The 15,233-nt window shown below is 36.6% G+C and overlaps 1 protein-coding gene across 1 annotated transcript in view; it reads left to right on the top strand.

Annotated features, from left to right (window-relative positions):
* Nucleotides 1–15,233, top strand: part of GPR158 (G protein-coupled receptor 158) — a 375,355-nt gene that overhangs the window by 12,156 nt on the left and 347,966 nt on the right. The window contains exon 2 of the mRNA XM_037006036.2: nt 11,401–11,506. Coding sequence (XP_036861931.2) covers nt 11,401–11,506 — 106 coding nt within the window. The remainder of the gene's footprint in view (nt 1–11,400; nt 11,507–15,233) is intronic.

Below are 15,233 nucleotides of genomic sequence, written 5' to 3'. Positions count from 1 at the left end.
AATATTTAAGAGGTTTCAGAGGTAGATATTGGAAATCCAGAATTTCTTGCAAAGATCAGCTGGGTGCTTTTCTTGCTCTCTGGCTTCAACCTGTAAAGTGAAACACTTTCCAGACATAGCAAGAGAGTAAGAGCAGAGGCACAGCATTTCTCCTCACCAGCATGCCTGGGAGGCTATCCTGCAGGTCCCTGACCCCTTTCAAGCTAGTGGCTGGCAGGTCTTGTCATCTGGCATTTCCTGGCACATTGTTGCCTTTTATGGTGAGGTCTAAGATGTCAAAGTCAGGGGCTGCCCGAAACACTGAGAAGAGGCACAAGACACGGAAGTGAGACTGAAAGAGCCAGATGAGAAACCACAAACATTTGGACATGACTTTGGAGGAGGGAGACTCTGCATGATTGGAAAGGAAGTATAGGTAGGAGTGTATTACTAATGAAGAGCATTAACAAAGGAAAATTGGGATTGTGAAATAATTATCAGATTTAGAAATAAATCATCTCTCCAATATAAACAATGTGGAACTTAGCTTCTTTATATTTCATTTTTTCCTTCCCTACTCTCTCCATTGTTTTATTAATTATACATACATATTTTTCTATTAGTTACCTTGATTTTTGCATCCATAAATTTTAAGTAGTGTCTTCTATTCTTTACTCTTTATTCTTCACCCTCCTATTCCTGTTGCCTATTCCAATATTTTAGAGTAAGACGGTAACATTTATGGTCTGTCTGTCACTACAGTAAAAAAAAAAAACAAAAAACTTCTATGCTTTGTTAGTTGCCTCTAAGAATTGAAACTTGAGTATATGAATCTATGTCATTTTTAGAATGTTCCAACTTTAAACAACCAATGGGCTCTCTCTCTTTTTTTAGAGCAGTAGCTCAAAACCATGATACCTTTAGTCTGTGCATGTCTACATCAAGACTTTTACTCCCCTTGGAGTTACCAATGCCTTTCTTTTTCATGTTAAAGAAACAAAAAGGGACCATATGTTTTACTTCTAAGATCATCCAACTTCTTAATCAATCGTTCTATTAATTTAATAAAATTCACTTTTTTGTTGAAAACATTCTTCTTCAAGTCCCATAATTTGTACAAGTTGCTTTAGGTCTTCTACAGAATAACTATCATGGAAATCTTTTCAAATTATTCAAATTTTGGATCTAATATATGTTAGATGCAGGTCCTCTTATTTCTAGAATTCTTTTCTTTCATCCCCTGAAGCACAATTTCAATTACTTTTTCAGAAAGGTAGTGTGGAAGGTAAAAATTTGTAAGTCTCCTTGTGTCTGAAACATCTTTGTCTCCATACTTGAGTGATTGTTTTTCAGAATATAAAATTATAGGTTCAAAGTCATTTTGCCCTCAGAATTTTAAAGACACTGTTAAATTGTTTTTAGCATTCATTGTTGCTAGTGAAAAATTTGATGTTAACCTGATTTCTCATACTTTTGAAGAGTCCTTTCTCCTCAGGGAAACTTTTAAGATCTTCTCTTTTTCCTTGGGGTTCTGAATAATCATGATGGTGTGCTTAGATGTGATTTATTTTTATTCATCAGTCTTACTAATTAGTTGGCCCTTTTAGACTTTTCCACTCAGAAGTTTTCTTTTATGATTGCTTAAAATTGTCTTCTCCTATTCCTTTTCTCTTTCTGGAGCCCCTACATTGAGGTACTCAACTCTTTGGACTGATCTCTGTATTTCTTAACTTCTCTCTCATTTTCCATCTCTTTTTCATACTTTACTTTCTAGGAGATTATTCATATATATTTAATTTAATGAGTTTTCTTTTGGCTATCTCTTTTAATTTCCATGAAGTCCTTCTTGTTCTGATTTTTTTTTGTAATTGTGTATTTTCTTAAATCTCTTTGAGAATATTAATGAAAACACCTATTAAATTGTCTTTCACTTTCTGAATCATTGCTGTTTGTTCCAGGTTCAGTTGTTCTTCCTGCTCATACTAGTTCGTCTTTATGCTACCAGTTCCTCTCAGATGTGATCCTTGGTTAGTCATCAGTTTTATGATCTAGGTACATTTATATAGGAGGATGGCAGAGGTTCCAGCAACAGAGCATAGGCCTAGCTCCTCAGCAGACCTCTCCTTGACTGTCAGGCTTCATTTGCTTTAGGATGCCTGAGAAGGAACTTGGCAGGCCCTGGCCTACCCTAGGCCTTTACTCTGGGAGAACTAATAACCATTCTAGAAATCGCAGCTCTTCCCAGGCATTCCTTTCAATCTCTTTACAGAATAGTGCTAGGTGATTTGCTTGGGAATAAATGCCACCACTGCAGGCAAGGAAAGGATGTGCCAATTTGTGTAAACTGTTTAGAAGAAATTCCTTCAATTCATCACCTCCATGTCTGCCTCATTTTCTACTTCCATTCTTGATACCAATTGACTTTGAGCTTAAAATCTTTCTGGAAACTTCTGGAAGATCAGTTTTCACCAGTGCCAGCCTTCTCCTAAGCATATCCTGAGTTTAGCTGCTACCACTCTGGCTTACTGCCAGTCTGATCCCAGAGAACTGGGTCAGATCTCTGGCCACCTACTTCTCCTTTCCTCATGTATTTATTTGCTGCCATTACAGTTGAATGTTAAGGAATGAGGTAGAGAAACATATGTTCAACTCACCAACTTGAACAAGAACTGAAACTTAGGTCTCTCACCAGTCTTCTTACCCTTATGCTGGAATTGGGGCATGTATTCAGCTCTTCTACTTATTAGGCATGTGTCCTTAAGCAACTTATTTCACCTCTTTGTGTCCAAATTTCTTAACTATTATTTAGGGAGAATGATATTGACCATACATAGTTACAATATAAATTGGGGACAATAGTATCAGTCACATGTAGTTTCAGTGAGGATTTTTAAGGGTGTCTAGAATTAATGTGCAACCAATAAATGATAACTGAAAACACATAGGGTTCAAAGTATACAAGTAAATCCTATATTTAGTTCACATCTTGAGTATCTAACCAAAGCTACTGATTTTAAGTTCCAATGGGAACACTTTTTATTACTTTATGGTCTTGTTTATTGTTATTGTTTCTGAATTAGAAGCATCCATTGGCATAAGCTATTTATCTTTCTCTGAAAAATTACTATAAGCAACTAACTTCTTTTTATATATAAGATTTAGGGTTCAGGACAAATTAATTTATAATAAAAAAACATCAGCTGGTAATTTGACTTGAAGAGCAATATGAATAGGAGCCAACAGAAAAAAGAAAAAATTAATAATTGAAGAAATTAACAAAAAAGATATATTTTCATTTAAATGTGGTAGCCGAACACTAACATAAATGGCATGTTTCATTAATCACCAGGAAACTCAAGGTATAAAATCATTATTATATACTTTAAAAGAGATTACAGGATTCATATTACATATTTATTTTCTCTGGCAGGATATACTTTGTTCTTATTTTTTCTTCCTGAGCAATAAAAAAAGTATGACTTTGCGTATGTTATATAACTTCTCTGAACCTTATTTTCCTCACCTGTAAGATGAGAAAAGTACTTGTTCTTTTATTGGATTTGTTATTTGAATAAAATGAGTCAATGTAGGTGATCTCTTTGTACTGGGTTCCCCAACAAGGGATTCAGAAATGGTCATATCCAAAGAGGTGCTGTAAGGAACACTGGATGTGTTTGATAAGATAAGTTGTCCTCTTATTATTTAAAATTGAAATAAAATATAGCTCAAAGTTATTCTAGTAAGGGAAAACCATAAAATGAAACATTGGTCAGCTACCTCTGCTGAAGCAGGAGACTCAATTTATATTTTTCAGAGGGACAACAATCTATTATCAAGTTCTAAACCCTAGCAATTTTAAGAAGTGTGCTGCACTTAACTTTGAAAAAGTATTGCCTTCAGGAATACCAAAATGTGATTTTATTTGTAGACAGAGAATAGATGTCCCTCCTGATTGACCTTACTTCATTTTATATTTATGCATTCTCTTTTTATCAAACTTAAGTTATTTTTTCCACACAAAATGTACAGATCTTCCCAAGGTGTATCTTGATGCCAAAAAGCCTTCCAAGAACAAGAAGCCAGACAGAAGGAAGACATTTGTCACTATGTAAAGTTTTGGCAAGCTTCTCTGGACGTGTCTGCTGCAAAGTAATGTGGGGGAGGAGAACATTTTCTTGCTTTAAAACAAGACTGTTGTCAAATTCTTCTAGATGTTCTAGAGGGAATCAGATTGTATTCTTGGTTCTCATGTATGTCTTGTAGGTACGGACTTGAGCTAAATGATAGTGATGTTGAGTGTTTTTTGTGAGCAATGTTTTGTGAGGATGAGAGGCCCAGAAGTGAGCAAATTACACAAAGATGACTAAAGTCACTGAAATATAAATCTAAATTGTCCTATAGTTAGATGGTAAACAAAAGGCAATCACTCTTCCTCCCTTTTAAAAAAAGTTTCTTCTCTTTTCCATGATCCTACACCATTTGCAACTAACCTGGGGAGTGTGCACTTCTGTTCATATGCTATTCATGTGTAAATAATTTTCGTTAAATAATTGCTATTTTGCTAACTTTTTATTCACAGACCTCTGTTTTACAAATCTCTTCATGTTGCTATATATACAACCACTCTACTGCTATACAGTACTCTACTGCTGCTTTGTGTGTGGAAATGGCCCAGTCCCAGGCATGGGCACCCATACTGTCTTCAATCCCCGGCAGTTACAATAACACTGTGGAAAGGTTATATGTCTCTTTATGGACTTGAGTAAGAATTTCTTTGAAAGATAAATCCAAGAGTAGGATTTCTGAGTCATAGAGAGGGGTAAATATTCTTTTACAATATATTGCAAGTTTGCTCTCTGGACAGGCTGTATCAGCTGATGTACCCACTGGCAGGACATAAGAGCTCCTATGGCCTCACATTCTTACCAGCACTTCACATTACACAGCTAATTTTTTGCTAGTTTAATGAATGTAAACTAGTATCTCAATATTATTCTAATTTGCATTTCTCTGATTAGTAACACATTTAACCATCTCTTCATGTGCTTGTAAGCCTGATGGGTTTACTTTTACGTAAACTCTTTTTTTAATATCCTTTTCCTGTTTCCTATTATCATTCCTTTATTTCTTATTGTATTGAAAGAGATTCTGGTGTATTCACACTGTTAGTTCCTTGTTAGTTTTAGACAGCAATATTAGCCAATCTGTCACCTTTCAGTTAACTTCATTGATAGTATTTTCTCTTGAACAGAAATTTCAAAAATTTCTCATATTATTTACTTAATCAGAACTTTGCTTTACAGTGTATGCTTTTGGGTTTAAGAAGTCTTTCAATACCTTGTCACAGAAAGATTCTCTTATGTTATCCACTATGACTTTAAAGTTTTACCTTTCACAGTGAAGTCTTCAACATCTGGATTTCATCTTTGTGCATGGTTATTGGGTAGGAATCCAGTTGTTATTTTTATACAGTTAATGAGCTAGGCTCCCAGCACTGTCATCTTTTATCATACATACAAGTGCCTTGTATGCATATGTTTGTCTCTGAGCTCTTTTCTTTTGTTCTACTGCTTCCCATGTCTGTTTTCCTGTCAATACTATTATGTTTTATTGTCATGGTTGGGTAGTATGTCTTAATATTTTCTTGGGCAAGGCCTACCTCTTGTTTTTCACAACTGACTTTTATTATTCTATTTAAAGTAAGTTAACAAGTTTCTCAAAATCCATACCAAATTTTGGTTGGTTCCACATTAAATTTATAGCTCCTAGTTGAACTTTTTTAAAAAAACACAAAATTATTCCCTTTTAGAGCATGGGATTTCTCCATTTACTCAGATCATCTATTTTGTCCTTCATTAGGGTTTCAAAGTTTCTCCATAGAGATTTTGTGTATTCTTGATTATGTTAACTACTAGAGAATTTATGGGTTCTATTGCTATGTTAAAGTGACATATTTTTAGTTCTAATTTTTTGTTGGAAATTGTTGGTAGAGAGAAATGCTATGTTGATCTGGCATCCAACTTTCTTATTGCTCTAATATTTGCCTATTGGTTTTACTGCTAGATAAATGATTGTCATCTACAAATAATGGCAGATTTAATCTCTTTTGATCTTTATATGTCCTTGCTTTCTTTTTCCTTATAGAACTAGCTGTGACTTTCAGTATTATGTTAAACAACAGTAAACAGTAAGCACTCTTGACTTAAAGGGAACATCTTAAAGAAAAAGGTTCTCCTTGTATAATGTTTATAGAAGCAAGATTTACCAGGTTAAGAAAGCTTCCATTTCTAGATTGCCATTAAAAAATTAGGCGTTGCAACTTTGTAGAAAGCCTTTTTACATTGATTAAAATAATCATACAATTTTTCTCATTTCTTCTGTTAATGCTGTGAATTTCATTGATACATTTTCTATTGCTAAAACATCCTTTCATTCTTGAAGTACACTCCAGTGGATCATGATTTATAATTATTTTAACATATCTTAATGTATGTTTAGCCAATATTTCTGTTAAGATTCTTGGATCTATATGCATATCTAAAATGCGAATATATATATTTGTTATCGTTGTTGTTTTGTATTGTCCTCAGGTGGTTTGGAATCGAAACCACATAAAATGAATTGGATAGTAAGTGGGAAATGGGCTATTACTGTCAGTGTTTTGTAGTGACAGAGCAAGAAGAGAGTGTCCAAGATAGCATGGGGAAGAAGCAAAAGCAGAATTTCAAAACTTTTCTTGAGCCTATTCAGTCTTTGAGAGTAGTTCACGATATTTTTTAGTTTGCTTGTGTATTCTTTCTGTCTTTCTTTTTTGGTCGTTGTTAGTTGACCTAATCCTTGCTTCTCTCTAGCGTCTGCAATTTCTTCAAGGTTAACTGGGGGTGGGCTGATTTAGGAGCTGAGGGGAAATACTACAAAGACGCGGGCTACAGAAATCTTAGTCTGGTAGAAAAACATTAAAACATCAGATATTATAAGACAGTGTGCTAATGATACGAAGAAGGTTAAGTATACTAAGAACAGGGAAGTAGCAAAGTATACCGCACGCAAAACAGGGAACTAGCTTCTCAGAGTCTGTGTTTATGGAAGGCTTAGAAAGGAGTCAGGTAGGAGCTACGATATGTAAAGCACAGTTTAGGCAAAGGAACTTTAGGTATAAAAGCATTTATAAGAGAATAGTTTTCTGAGATAGAATGAATTATTTTAGGATCCCACATGTAATTCTGAATTTTCTGGAAAAAAGAATACATGGAGGAGAGTGGCTGGAGAAGTTATAAGAAGGGCTGGAATATTATGTTATACCAAGGAGCTTGGATTTTATTCTTTAGAAGGTGGGATATACCAATTTTAAGCCGAGAATTATCAGGATCAGGTTTAAACGTTTCAAAGATTACACAGCACTAGATGATGCTTAAGCTCTAGAGCCCCTTGCTTATATGGGAACCTTCCAAATTCCTGGAATGGTTACTAGCAATGGGTTTTGTGGTCAACTGTTGCCTGCAAAATTTGCAAAAGGAAAATATTTTAACTGCAATAGTCTCTTTCTACTGTAACTTACCTCCATTGCATTTTCCCTAGGCTATGGGCATTTTTGGAAACCAGCTAAGGGAAATTTCAGGATTTCTTAGTGGTATGTACTAACTAGTTTGTTGTCACTTCTGTGTATAGTTGCTATTGCTAGCCATCCTGGTATAGAAATAGCTTCTGATAATGATCTTACTACCCATCTAGCAGTTATGACACAAAGATTTAGGGGAAAGGTTATATTGTGTAGATATATCCATGATTTTATATTTGTTTCTTAAAGAAGGACCACCTTAAACCATATAAACTTCACCACTCACAAACCAGGATCTTTGCCTGGAGCAGTGACAGACAGGACTAAATTACTTACAAAAATTTTTTAGCCCCGTGAGAGTTGAAGGCAGTGGTAGCAGAAACGAAGTAGCGGGTCAAGATCCAAGAAGCACGTAGGGGATACAATCTAGGCAACTTGGCAATGTTTTGATTTGGCGGGGGTGGGGGTGGGGGCTGGAGGGTGTGGGGTGAGATTCCTAACAAAAAGGTCATTGACTTAAGTGGAAGGATGTAGGTCATTCACGGAGGCAGAACATCAGGAGAATTTCAAGTTTGGGAGGCAGAGGATTTCCGTTTTGAGCTTGTGGAGTTTCAGCTGTCAGATTAGCAGAGGAAAATGCTGTACTGCAGCTCACCTAAGCACCAGGTGTTTGGAGGCATTGTCTGCTGTATTTTCTATTTTTCGGAGCTACTGACCAGGCTTCCGTCGGCCCTTGCTATCCTGTCCTCAGACCACGAAACAGTTGTCACGCCCTCATCCGCGGAGCTTCCCCACAGGCGCCCACGCACCGGATGTGAGAGTAGCACTTCCGCCCCAGAGGCGCATGCTCAGGGGACTCGACTCCCAGGCTCCGGGGCTGCTCTCAGCCCAATCCGATGCCTCTCTGCTCGTGGCCGGCGGGGTTTGGGGCTCTGTGTTGCTTTGGGCGGGATGCTTTTCTCCACCAAAGACCCCATTCTCTTCCCACCTAGTACCCCAAACCTCCACTTCCCCTGCAGGAAGTCCACCGGCACCTTCCCAAGGGCTTTGTAGGTCTCCTCGCGCAGAGCAGAGGCGCTAATGAAGATGAGTCAGTGCTGATTTCCCAGCTGGTAAACGCATGGCTCATTAACTTGGTGGTTTTGCTCAAAGCCCAGAAAGCTTCGTGAGCTGAGTTTAAAGTCTGTGTGACTTTCTGGTTCCCATATGTGAACCTGGGGTTCAAAAAGAAAAGTCAAAGATAAAGATACCTATTTCTTAAACCAGTTTCCTTAGGAAAAGGACCAGTGTCATTGTAGCCTCCTATAATCCCAAATTAGCCTGTGTCCCTGAGCAAGCTGGAAGATTTAAAGAAATTTCCACTATCTCGCGACTAAACCCTTTCAGTGTAGCATTATAGTTCAGGAAAACTTGACCTCATTATTACTAACAATTGTGGAACAAATGGAAATGCATATTTGTATTAGTTCTCTACTTACAGATACATGCTAAATAAGACATTTTTATGGATGAATGCCAAAACGTAGTAAACAGTAGTAGTCCAGTAAGAAATTTCAGTCATCACTGAAGAAGGTGACTAGTAATTTAGGTTGTGAATATGAATGTGCTGTAATACCTTGAACTCTTGGTTGAGTTAGAAATAATCACAATCCTTACCACCCTTAAAAAGTTCAACTTACCCTCATACTGCCATTCATCCCTCTTACCTGCTTGAATTTTTTTCCCATTGCCCTTTTTACTTATATGTATCATAATTTACTTATTTATTATAGCCATTGTTGATTATTTATGTATCCCACACTAGAGTTAAGCTCTATGAAGGCAGGAATTTTTTTCTGCTCACTAATGTATTTCAAAGGCCAAGAACAATTTTGGCCTATAGTAAGTGTTTGATAAATATTACTGAAGGAAAACATTGAATATGTTATTTCCAAAGAGCATAGAGTCAAGAGTGGGCTTGTATGATTGGCATGACCTATGTGGAACATATTCTATTGAAGGTCCTGGTAGTGAAGGTAGACAAGAAGTCGACAACTATTTATGGAATACTTACTATATACCCCAAATGATAACTTTCTAAATTTTCTGTTAAACATTCTGATACTTTTCAAAACAAACTTTTTGGTGTTGTTCGGGCAAGCCCATGTGGATAACCTCCATGGTGTCTCCTATAGTGATATATACATACCAGAAAATAAGGATTTGTTGAAAGAACAAAGGAAAGAACTGGGTTAAGATACTAGGTTACCTGGGAATTCGGTTATTTATCATATGAACATTATTTGTTTTACAGAATTATGGTCCACATTAGTAGTATTTCTCAAACTGGGGTCTGTTTCTCTGAATGATTTCAAAGTTTTCTATGATTATTTTTGGGTTTTTATTTTTCATTTCAGTGGTCCTCTGAAAAATTAACTTACTCATATTCTGGGTTATTTGGACAACCAAATCCTAGTAGGAACTTTTGGTGTCCCTGTTTGCTTTTGTGTCTCTTCTGAGCACTAAGTAGTGTAATATTTCATCACAGGATAATAAGAACAGAAGCAGCCTGAAAAAGTAAATGATTTACTCTACTCCAAGTGAACCAAAATGACATTAAGAGTTGGAAGATTTCACATAGTTTAAAAGGACAAAAGAGATGAGGCAAGTGAGTCAAACGTGGTTAAAATAGGCTTGTTGAACAGTCCGTACCACGTTCCTGTTCTGAGAGGTGATTTGGTTTGGAGAAGCATAATCATTGGTGCTTTTAAATGAATATTTTTAATTAGAATTTTGTTCGCATTTATTTTGTAATTTAAGGGGGGGTCTTGTAGGTATGAGAGCAACAATTTAGGGGATTTGAGCCTGCCTTTAGTTTGTACCTATTTAATAATGCAGTGAAAACAGTTTCAATTGAGAACATGGGGAATTGAAAATATGTGTTTATTATTGTGGGTTAGTGTGGGATGTTTATACTTAAGTTTGTGAAAGATGACATTATAAAGCTTTGGGCTTCAGGGACCAGAACACAAAATATTTATTTCAATCAACAGGTGCTACAGTTCAGTGTAGGACACATATTTCTGCTGCTGGTAGTGGTGAAAAATTAAACAGATGGATCTTAGGAAAAGATAAGGAGATTGGAGAAAACGGAGGATTTTTAGATAAAGTCAGATCTTTCTTTTCTTTGCAGGTTTGCTTTTGGCTCTGAATTTGAGGGTTCTCTTTCTTGGAGACTTTTCTCAAAAGGATAAGTGAAATGCAGTGTTTTTGTTTCTAGATTTAAAAGAAAAATGCTTATCAGCACTTCTGTAGGTGGTGGAAATCTCTGTTTTGTGTGGAGCACTGGGAAATATAAAGAGCTCTTTAAAGTCATTGTGATAGAAGATCAGAGCAAAGAGAGGCTTATTTTCTGATACTGTCCCCTACCCTTAACCTCTGTTTCCTCAACTTTCCCATCCCTGGCCCTGCAATGGGAAACAGTAGAAAGAGATGAGGTGTGAGGGCTTTCTTTAGGTGTATTTTAGTAGAAAGGGTACTGGGAGCAGGGGTTATTTTAGAGTTATTTTTGCTACCATGTCTAGAGAAAAACTGTCTGGAGTTCAATCCATCAACAAATACTTATTAACCACCTACTATGTTCCAGGCTTTATAGAGGGAGTTGAAGACAGTGAATAATACAGAGTCCCTGCCTTGGGGACTTTGGTAAAACTAATACTTGTTGATTCTGTTCTTTTACATCTGTCTTCACCTGGAGCACTTTGAATATGAATGGGTGATTTGAAAAATTTTAGTGCATTCTTTATGCTGATTTGTCTGAATTCTGGGATAGAATACAGAGCTAGATGTCAGATTAATTTGTTTTTTCTATTTCTGTTTTTAAGGGGTGTCATGAAAGTTGACATAAATCTTCAGAAAGTGGACATTGACCAATGTTCAAGTGATGGCTGGTTTTCAGGAACTCACAAATGTCACCTTAACAATTCTGAGGTAAGAACCTGAAGATAAAGTCCTCTGAAATCAGAAGCTCAGAAATGTTTAATTTCTGAATATATCATGTTTGTGTGGGTAAGTGAACAAGAGGCATATTAGTGGGAAAAAAATCTATGTAGTCCTGAATGTTGCCAAATAAACTGAGTAGAAAATGAAATTTATGTAGAGTAACTGTTCATTTGGGGACTAAGAGAAGGCTGAAACTAAAATTGTGTCTGAAGCTTGGCTTTAGTCAAAAGGTGGCTCTTTTCTTCAAAATGGGTTGGAAATTAAAATAGGAATGAAGTGAGAAAGCAGTCCCAAGAGGAGTCAACCAGACTATGCACATTTTTATGGAATATGATGCTTGTTGAAACATTGATGGTGTCCACTCAGATACACTGCCATCTGCTAGGAAAGCAATAGAGAAGGTATGGCAGAGCAATTTTGAAAACAAGGAGAAAACTGTATTCAAGGACCTGGACAGGCAATGTATGTATTGTGTGTGTTTCCAATTTTCAGCTAATTCCTATGCATGCCTGATTTCATGGGACTCTGGTTGGTAGAGAACAGGCATAGAGGTCATACTCTGGAAATAAGAGTGTCACTTGTCTTTTGTAATACCAGAGAGGGAATGTGATGACATCCTGATTTTATTTTCAGTAAACTGTCTCTGAGGTCCCCAAATGTTGTGAAACAACTATACAATAAGGTTTCTGATTTAAATACTTGGCTATCCCCTCTTTGAGGCCATGAATCTGTGATGAAAGTCAGATTGATTTATTTAAAACAGAGGGGATATAGTCATAAATGTAGTAATTTACATCTTCAATTTGATTTTCTGCTCTTGTGAAAAATGGCTTTACATAGTTTTAAGGTAAGGACCTTTAAATCAGAATAATTTATGCCACTTAACAATTATTTATGCCATTACACAAATAAAGTGCATAGACATATGGCCTTGGCATGTTTCCCATGTGCACCGCCCCAATCCTGCTGCACACAAACCACATACTCCTATACCCCACTGCTCCCCAACTAATCTTCCCTGGTTCCCCACATCCCCCTACACTCCACACACACCTCCACCTGCCCCGTAAATGCCCACCACATACCCCTCAATGCCCCCCACAACCCCCTAGAAATCCCCATAATCCTGCACATCCCTCTAAAGGCATCACACATCCTCATCACAACCCCCTGACCCCCACTTCCTCAATACCCTACCCACATCCCCATACCCCTCCCACATCTCCATACACCTCTGCAGAGCCAACCCTCCACGCAGCCCTCACTTCCTTCACTCCTCCCAGCTATGTAAGTGAAATGTCTCTGTCTTGTCAACTCACAGAAGTTAAGATCTTTCTGCTTCCTTTTGCTGTTTGTTCTTATGGTTTTGAACTTTTCTGAGTTTCCACTGCCTTTTGGATGATTTTGGCATTTCTAAAGATACAAATTTCAGTCATTGACCTGGTGAATGTCTTCAGCTTGATTATTCTCTCTAATCCAATGGCATATAGCCATTTAGCTTTGCCACTTCGCCAGCGTAGTCTTACTTCTGCATGGGCGTTACATTGTGGGTATTGATCTGTGTGTATGTGCTCATTTCCACATAGCCTGGTTTCTGTGGTGCTCCTGGGTGGTTCACTATGCAGTCTGTCTAGAAACAAGGTGATGTTTACTTTTCAGTATGTTACAGTTGCTGCTTGCCTCTAGTAGTCTTGGTGTAGGGTTTTTTCCCCCCTTATAGCACATCTATTCATTTGACTAGATGGTCCTATTGGAAGAACAAACATCTTTCTCCTTTTGGCAGACTGATTTATTTTCAACCCATCAGGATTATTAATTTTCTGGGTATTGTGTCTTTTTAAAGCTTTCATATAAACTAAGTAATCTCAAAATAAAATATTACCCTCTATTCTGGTTAACAAAGATTAGGTTGAAATATGTAACTTTTAGTATTATATGTGGGAGCACTGTATTTATTAGATTCCTATAGGAAAAACTGAAGCAACATATCCTACAAGACAACTGACAGTTCAGTAAATGTCATTTGAAAATGTAGGAAGAGGCTTTCTTTGATGAAAAATAATATCAACGAACACTGAATCTACAAAGCGCATATTTTGACTTAAACTCTTGATTCCTGCATCCCTTGTTTTGCCCAGGTGGGGAGATCTCGGTGTCCTGGGTCACCCTTGCTGTGTAGTCTGACTTACACACTGGGCTGTCATGGAACCCTTCACCCTTTTTTGTGGGGCTTCTCCAAGGCCCTGTAGTTGGTGCTGGTCACTGTGTGGCTGTACCAATTCCGTACCACATCCTCAGTCTAGCGACTATAGTCTTTTTGATCCTTCTCTGTACTGATGTGAACTGGAGATGAGAAACTGGCTTCTCTTGACGCTTTTACTGCTGCGGTAATAAAACAGAAAAATCTCTTGTTGAGGACACTTTTCATCTGCATTGGCTTCCCTTTGCTCCTTGTCACGTATCTTCTGCTATGGACCCCAAGGATCACTGTGTAAACTGGCTCATTTTGGTAAGTACTTAAAACGATTCATATCTGCAAGGTGTAGGGGCGTCTTTATGAATACGCATGTCATTTGAAACAGAGATACTCATCATATTTACTGTGGGTTTTACCTTGCCAATATTTAACATTATTCTCTTGTAAATACTAGAGGATGTTACAAATTTCAAAGTTATAATTGAGGAAACCTTTCACTTAAAAAATTTTGCCAGTGTGTTGACTATTCAGTCTCCAAGGTATCTTAAACAAGTACAGTGAATCTGTTGTTGAGAATAGATAATTGGCATGTGATCAGTGATAAAAGTTTCAGGAGCATTTTAGAAAGCTATGGAATGGTTTATATGGAAAATAATTTCGCAGTGACTTTGGGTCGTTCCAATGTCCAAGAGGTCACCAAACATTTTTTAAAGGACATAGTAAAATGAGATCCAATTCGACATTATGAACTAGATTTCAGGATAATTCTGGCTGTTTGCTTAACTGATCTAGATCATTGTAACATGGATTTAATCATGTTGTCAGTGTCCATTTAGATAAAATTCTTGACCTGTTTTCCTGTCATTGTTTGCTTTGCATACACAACATCCTTTCCTAAAGGATAGTTTATTCAAAACATTAAAAAAACCCTGATAATCATTTTTTAAAAGCTTTTTTTTTGCTTTGTTTCCACTGTAAGACTTTTTAAAATCATTAACAGAGGAAACATTAGGACAGTGGCCTTGAAACATTTTGAGTATAGTCTATTTGTAAAAATGCTTTAAGCATCCACTTACAGTATATGTATATTTTTAATCTACAAAGCATATGCATCTTTTGTTATATGATTTATATAATTATAAATCAGAAAACAATTGGGTTGACATAAAGATGAAATAATACTTCAATGTAGATTCTATTTTATAAAAATAAATATATCTTTAATGAGAACAATGTAATTGACTGATTCACAATTTTACTAAGTTATGACTGGTCATGCTTCACCACTTTTTAAAATCTTAGTTTAATAGTTAGCAATGCAATGATTCAGAGGTCTCTAAGTTCAGTTTATTTTTATATTTTGTTTTAATGTCTGTCATAGTTGAAACTATGTATTGCAAGGATATGTCAGTCCAAATTGAAAAAATATATTGTTGACTGTGTTTTCTAAGTTACAGTGTTCATTTTTCAATTTCATCTACCAATTTTGCAGAGGTTTTTGCAGAAATTCAGCAGGTA

Source organism: Manis javanica, chromosome 2 (assembly GCF_040802235.1).
Source record: "Manis javanica isolate MJ-LG chromosome 2, MJ_LKY, whole genome shotgun sequence".
Taxonomy (NCBI): domain Eukaryota; kingdom Metazoa; phylum Chordata; class Mammalia; order Pholidota; family Manidae; genus Manis; species Manis javanica.
The sequence above is the reverse complement of the archived record's forward strand: the minus strand, read 5'-3'. Positions and strand labels throughout refer to the sequence as shown.